Source organism: Ixodes scapularis, unplaced genomic scaffold (assembly GCF_016920785.2).
Source record: "Ixodes scapularis isolate PalLabHiFi unplaced genomic scaffold, ASM1692078v2 PGA_scaffold8__174_contigs__length_109621045, whole genome shotgun sequence".
Classification (NCBI taxonomy): domain Eukaryota; kingdom Metazoa; phylum Arthropoda; class Arachnida; order Ixodida; family Ixodidae; genus Ixodes; species Ixodes scapularis.
The window spans coordinates 105,599,574-105,607,324 of record NW_024609883.1 but is presented as its reverse complement, the minus strand read 5'-3'; the positions used below and the strand labels follow the sequence as shown (position 1 = coordinate 105,607,324).

The 7,751-nt window shown below is 47.0% G+C and overlaps 1 protein-coding gene across 1 annotated transcript; it reads left to right on the top strand.

Moving 5' to 3' along the window:
• The first annotated feature begins 5,046 nt into the window (after nucleotides 1-5,046).
• Nucleotides 5,047-6,231, top strand: LOC121046112. The gene has a single exon (XM_040499913.2). The coding sequence runs from the start codon at nucleotides 5,047-5,049 to the stop codon at nucleotides 6,229-6,231; it is 1,185 nt and encodes a 394-aa protein (XP_040355847.1).
• Nucleotides 6,232-7,751: the final 1,520 nt, after the last annotated feature.

Below are 7,751 nucleotides of genomic sequence, written 5' to 3'. Positions count from 1 at the left end.
CATAACGGTGATTCTGAAGCTGGCTAGGAGTCGGCGAAGCCTGAGGCACGCCGCGATGTAGTCTGCCATCAAGAGCCCTGGCACAATGCTGAGGATGTCAAACAAAGTGAGATTAAAGAACGTGGCCGCCTTGATGACTTCCTGCGTCATGTTGGTGGTGCTTATGTTGGTTCCGTAGAGAAAGGAGGTGACGTATTCTCCGATGTCGCCATTGAGTACGAAGTCGATGGAAAGCGACACTTCGACTACGAAGTACACCAAGACGAAGACCTTCAAGAAGGTGCTCACTTCGAAGCAGCGGCGCTGGTTTTCTCCGAAGGACAAACGCTGCAGAAGTCTGTTTGAAGGCGTGCTAATCTGGAAGGCTTGCCGGAGGTTGAGGCAGGCAAAGAAGGATCTCGCCGCGTAGCCAGCAATGTCGAGGACCTTCATCATGTTGTGGATGCGCATGAAGGTGAGGAAAACGTTGATAGTAGTGTGAACGGTGTATGCGTATGCCACCAACAGGAGGGGCCACTTGAGGATTCCAATTTTGTCCAGGAGGCCTTTGGATCCTGTTTCCAGGACTTGCATGTAGAGGTTCCGCCGGAACATTTTTTGCTGCGCTTTCTGCTGAATTTGTTTTTCGGACGTGATCATCTTGCTGGAGGCTGCAGGTGAAGACTGTTCTCGGAGCTTCACTGGGCAAGAACTGATCTTGGGGATCGAACCGGGGAGTCTTCGGTCATAGATAACATAGCTATCTCTTTTGCCAATAAGGAGCTTCGCTTCCTGTCACGTGGTGGTGTCAAGTCTTGATTGGCTAACTTTCAAGGTTAAACTTTTGTTTCTAGGAGACACAGTGTGTTTTGGCTAACGGTCCCGTCACGCAATTGCTATGAATCACATTATGTGCCCTTGAGGTGGGGCAACCTCGCTGTAGATGCAAATCAAACCCGTAATGGCCCGGCGATCCTCAAAAGATGGTTCACGAGTTGGCTGAACTGGTGAATACGTGCTGGCTGTCTCGATCGAAAGCACGTTCATGTAGATCAGTGGCGGCGACTCCGCCCAAACGTTGTGGGCTCTTGATTGACTTCTCGGTCACGGTCAGGCGATTCAGCACGATTATGTTGGCTCGTGAGTGCACCTGGCGCAAATGCTGTCGTTACCACCGAGTAAACGCATGCACATTACCGCCCTTCCATGTTCCATCGACCTGTTTATTTCTGAAGGAAGTTGTCGTCTGCAGCAAGGTGACACCCAAAAGGCGGAATAATTCGTTGGCCTCACTGTGCCCGTAATGATCATACTGAGAGCGACAGCCGGTAAGAAAGAAACGTCAGGTCACTCAACGTTTCTTCTTCGCGGAGGTCGCCACATTGTCTCTCGGCGGAAGCTGTCGGCAGGTGATACGCTGACAGGTGAGCTTGGTAAGGACATTTTTAGCGCTCCGTGTACCCGTGTAAATTCTTGGTTATATAATAATCTTAAAAATTCATAAAAAAGAATTACGCTTCTGGCACAAACTTGGGATCTGTATTCTGGATTTTTTGGTCTACAATCAAGAAGCATATTTTTTTTGAAGGTGGTTTTTATGAGATGATATAACAGTCATTCAAATATGGGTGATGTAAACTCAAGCTCCACGTGCCCTTTAGAAACAATTGCGAACAATGTTTCGCCTTGAAGTGGGCCACCAGCAAATATAATGAGTTATTCATCGATCTCAATACAATCAAATAACCTGTTAAAGTCAGGATAAGCGAGTTGGTAATAGGGATCACACACTGGTGAAGGTAACCGAAAAGGATGGATAAGTAAACAAATGCTAATGAGTTCCTTTTTTTTTTTTTTTTTACTTTCTTTAATGTGCTAATAGCACGTTTCGTAATTATGACTAGGGATTCAACCATCACAAGACGCACTGGCTCGTGGCGTTCACCGAAACACACATAAACTATAACGTCGCGTAATTATTGAAGCCAGGGGGAAAAAAAGTGATTCATCGAGGCGTGTTTTCGTCTCGCTATTTCGCAGGAATAAGGGATGGGGGGAAAAGGAGTACAGGGAGAGCATATAAATCTGGTAAACATTAAAAAAAAGACTTCCGGAACTTGTTTTCTTCACACATATATATATCACGGTTCTAAGACAGTCAGACTTACACAACAGTCATGAGAACGACCAGGACACAACACCACGGTATACCACAAAAGACGAGCGCTAGTCTCAAAATACGGAAATAAGGTCACTCGCCAACGTCATGGTGCACTCAAGGTATTCATGAACATTTTATCACCCAGAGAGTATTCTGGCACAACAATTCAAGAATGCAGATAACCATAATAGATTACTTCCCTAAATCCGTCACCGCGCGCGTTGCATTCTGCGAACCTCTGGGCCAGAAGCGGAGTGCGTATGGATTTTGCTTCTCACTGATTCCCACAATGTGCAACGTGGCATTATGCCGCGATGAGGCGCTTCGAGTTTTATCACCGGTTTCATTTAGTCTAATCTGATCAGTCAGACTTACACAACAGCTCAACAACAGACAACAACTTACACACAACACAAACAGTCAACAACTTACACAGCAGTCAAAAACAGTTAAAGGAAAGCTGAAGAGGTTTTTGCAAACACTCGTTAGAGGTGAATATTAGAGCATTTTCATCTCGCGAATTTGACGATTGCGTTTGTTTTCCCCGAAGATATAACTAAACGCGAGAAAACACGAAAAACGTGCGACCGGTCGTTACGTCATAAAAGGTCCTTTTTGGCTGCCAAGCACGTGTCGCTCGTGTGGGCAGCGCGTGCAATTGCAAGCTTGCCAAATATATTCCACAGCACTGACACCAACCGTGACGTCTTCTTTTGACCTCTTTGAAAATAGCGAAAGTGCGCGTGCATAGCTTTTAGGCGCTACAGATATGACGTTTCCAAAGGGTATGGCGTCACGCTCCGAAAAGAAGGGGCGGCTTCAGAGGTACTTTGGAAATTATTTTCTGCAGCCTTCGTGCACCAAGTTGAAAAATAATCCCGATATTCGTGATGCTGGTGGCCAAATGCTCCAATAGAGATCCGCTTTAGTTTCCTTTTAAAGAAGCGCGTGTTCCGATTCTTGCTTAATGATTGGTTCTTGGGCGAGGAATAATGCCGAAATTTCATGGGCTGCAGAGCCATCAGAAGATGCTCGGTACTGCAATGCACGAACCACAAGTGCAGGGCCCGGCTGCTACAATCAGCTCCCGCACGGGGAGGGTGGCACGTCGAGTCTTCACTGGCGGCGATAGTTGTGTGCGCGACTGCTGAGCGCGTGCTGACGGCGTGCTGCCGCAGTTCTTTCTTCACGTGCATTCCGCACCACCAATATTGACGGTCTTAGCAGCCTATTAACGTCAGCTCGTTCCGAGCATGCGCTTTAAACATCGCCCTCAAATATGGCGTCCAGTGAATACTCCCTATATACTGACAAAGCCTGGCAGGTCACCACGAGAAGCGTCCGCCGAAATTGAAAAGGTGGAGCGGCAGACAACGGATGAGAGGAGAGCCACGTGACTGGCGCCCCGCTGCGGCGAGACGCTGAAACACACTTCTCCCGAGCGAACAAGTGTGTTTCGGGTCCCCGCTGCTGCAAAAACTGTGCGCTGACGTCCAGATTCCCCGAGAAATGGCTCCTTGATGCTCTGTGCTACCAGATCGTCGCGCTCCAAATCTGCGACTGGGCGCTCTATAGTTCCGTCGTCGAACTGCCAGGATTTGTGAGTAGAGAGGAGGCTATAATCGAGTCTCAAGCGCTCGCGCGCCCCAGTCAGGCTTCCTTTGACGCAGTCTAAAGGGGTGTCCAAACAGGACACTACAAAACGCACGACTCCGACAAATCGTGAAAATTGAAGCGGACGCGTCCGCTTCAATTTTCACGATTTGTCGGAGTCGTGCGTTTTGTAGTGTCCTGCTTGGACATACACTTCATTCTAGCAAGCCGACCCAGCTGGTCACGCTTCTAAAAGCTGAGTTAATGTGCGTTTCAAACTTTTGTGGTGCGTTATCTTAGGTTCAAGCCAGGTTGTACATTCGAGCAGAACATGGACTAGTACGCCCTCAGGCCGGAGGTATCAAGATGTAGCACTTGTGTTTGTTCGTGAATACAAAGTTGCAATTTCGTGTAGCACGCAGCAAGGTGGCGAATCAAAACGAGAAAACTTAAATCGTGATTTAAATCGCGTCGGTTTTACTACGATGATTTGATTCGAACTTTTCCCGCAAAGGTGATTCTCAATATATTTTTTATTTATCGTTTGCCTATCATTTGAGGCTTTCTGTATGCACATTTGTTTAGTATTAAAAAAAAATCGATCGCAAGGAAGATTAATAGCAGATAGCAGACAGAACAAGAACAAAAAATATCACTCTTCTGAGCGAATCGCAGTGAACTACCCTCCACTACGTTGGTCAGTTACGTAATTTTATAACCAAATCCGTACACGGAAAAAGTAAAAAAAAAAAAAAGAAAAGAAAAGGAAGGTCCTAAAGCTAAGCGAGTCAGGATGTGAAAGAAAGCTAATAAATCTTTTTCATTAAATAAAAAGATGTAGCTTATTTTGTACGGCCGAGTTTACATTAATAAAAGCTGTTAATTTTACAAGTTGAGAATTGCAATAATGATTTTTTCTCGCATTGTTTTTGATTGATTTATCAATCAATCGTTCCTGTTTAAAAATATATCTAGTGATAAAAAATCAAAATATTTCCCGGCTACAGCGATATAAATCAAAGTATTCTGATTTAAATCGAATAAACGTTATCTAAATCAAATATTGTAAACGACTAAATATTCGGGAGGACCTATTTTTCGCGAATTTCGCGAATCGCCTACAATTCGCGAAAAATACGTCCCGCGAATAATTTCAGCTTTGGCCCGATTCGTGAAAATTTGAGCCCGCGAAAATTAAGTCGTTTACGGTATGTAATTTTTTAAATATATTTAGGATTTTTACTTTGGCACGCAGTGATCTTACTTTCTTTGCTTGTGTTTTTTCTTTCTTTTCTTTTTTCTTGCCAACAAGGATGCAGAGAAACATCATTGTCACGTCTAAGACCCCAGTGATGCCATTCAACGCGAAAGCCTGGGCCTTCAAGCCAGAGTCCGAGCATGACACGAAGAAGAAAACCGACGACGATCGAGGCACTACGTGGGATTACATAAAGATGACACTGATGTACATCTACGCGACACACATCGTCTCCAACGCCATAGCCGGCAGCATCCGGACCGGTTCTATGATGTACCTCATCGAAACCATGACCTACACCGTCAGGTCTGTCGTCTCAACGGTCACGACAACCTACTGCTTTGTAAAGCGTGGCGAGATCAACGAAATCGCGCAAGAACTGCAGACCTTCGAAGGTCCGGAGCCCACCGAGCTCATACAAAAGGCCTCTAGGAAGAGAAAGTACCTCCGTTTTTCCATATTGTGCTACAGTTGTCTTCTCATAGCCATGACATCCCTGTTCTTCGTTCTCGTGCCAGCGCAAAAGTATTTTGACAAGTGTTTCTACGGCATTAATCTGGAGAAAGCGGGAATTCCCAACGCCCCGGCAATCATGATCGGGCTCATCGAGTGGAACTCTTACAACATCATAGTCACTGGGTCGCCCTTGCTCATGACCTGGTACATGTACCTCTGCGATCACCTCCGAGCCCAGATGCTTTATTTCAGGGTTTCGCAGAGAGGCATCCTGGACAGCGGACCACTGAACCTGGCGAAGTTCAAGAGGATCCAATTCATGTGCGCCAAGATGATCGACGTGGAACGCCGACTGGACAATCTGTTCGCTCCGGTCCTTTTTCTCTGGATCGTGGACCTCCTCGTGAATATCGTGCTACCCATACGCACTCTCGTTAACGGTATTGCCTCGTTCACGCTCGCCAACGTGATGTCCTTCTTCATCGAAGTCATCTACTCGGTCTCGTTCTTCATGATCTTGTCCTTCTCCCTGGCTCAGGTGGACAAAGAGTACAGGGATCTGGACGAAGAGATGTACCGGGTGAGAAATTCTGTGCCCGGCGAAGACTGGCAGCTCTGTCAGCAGGTGGTACACATGGAGACCGGCATCAAGTCATCCAGGTTCACGCTGACCGGCTGGGGCCTCTTCGAAGTGGACAGGTCCTTCATCCTGACCATCGTGGGAGCTGTCGCCACGTACACGGTGGTTCTGATACAGCTGACGCCTGGAGAAGAGACTTACTAAGGTTTTCGGGCCCGGAGAACTCCGCTCAGCAACTAGTGCGCACCTCTAGATACTTTCTTCACCGAAAGCATCAGATAGCATTGGCGTAGCCAGGGGGACGAGCTTATATACTCCGTGACAACTTTTCTTGGCAATGCTGTGGAAGGTACAGGCCCGCGTCCCCTCTCCCATTTTGAGTGTACGCAGGCTCTCCTCCTCCCCCATTTCCGGGAAGAGGAGGAGAGCCCGCGCACACTCAAAATGGGAGAGGGGACGCGGGCCTGTACCCTCCACTGCATTGCCAAAAAAGTTGGCAATGCAGTGGAGCCTTGGTGCCCCCACCCCCGGGGGCACCAAGTTATGGACAACCCGGCAGCAAAGCCCCCCCCCCCCCCCCCACCCCCACACAAACACAAACACACACACACACGCACAAAAAATGTTCCTGGCTACGCCACCGTCACATGGCTCTCTTTTAGAGCCAATCGACTATTTTCAGAGTGCCACGACCGTCCGCCATTCATCTTCCGAGAATCTATCACTTCATCACTACAATTAAATTACTTTGTTAATTTCAATCAAATTAGACGAGTCATCGTTTTCAAATGAAATTATACGTTAGGTGTGGGCGATGATCTTACTGAATGAGCCACTGGGCTAATGCTGACAGGTTTGGAAAATGATGGCGACGGTCGTTAAAAAACGTGGACGAGGCGCGATGAACAATCTGATTATGTAGTTTGACAAGTAATGAGTGACATTACCCTCGTTCAGAGCGGTTAGTTTGACAAGTAATGAGCGACATTACCCTCGTTCAGAGCGGTTAGTTTGACAAGTAATGAGTGACATTACCCTCGTTCAGAGCGGTTAGTTTGACAAGTAATGAGTGACATTACCCCCGTTCAGAGCGGTTAGACGGCTTGTTTTAACGACGAAATCATTATGAAGTGTTCCATTGTCAGCTGTTTAAATGCAATGATAGCCGTTTTTGCGCACCGCAGACGCTCGGCCTGTAACCCTAGCGTTGTCGCACTTGGTTATTTCACGCTCGCTCATCCAACATCCTTGGTTGCCATGCCTAGTGCATACAGTCGGAAGAGAATTGCTCCCTCAATATGTGTACTTTTATCATTAAATTGTAGTCAACATCGATTCCTAGAAAATGTAAATACGGAACAAATAGAGACGAAGACATACGTGCACTGACTTTTTCGTATACACGTCTGTAGAAGTCTGCGTGCGATGGCCAGTGATTTCCCTACACACCGCCTAGGAAGGGTGCACCCCCCCCCCCCCCCCCCTCTCCCTATTGTTCCCCCCCCCCCCCCCCCCCCCCCCCCCCCGGCCTGTCTAAAAATTTAGATACCGCCCTAATTTCAATTTATGGGGAAACACCTAACAATGGCTTCGATGTCAACACGAATTTATTGTTCATTCTTGTATGAAGTACTAAAGTTGTGGGATCCTTGTACTGTGCTTGTACCCTCTTACATGATTCAACTGTACCTCATCTTCTATCGTGGAATAAAAAGGATTTTAGA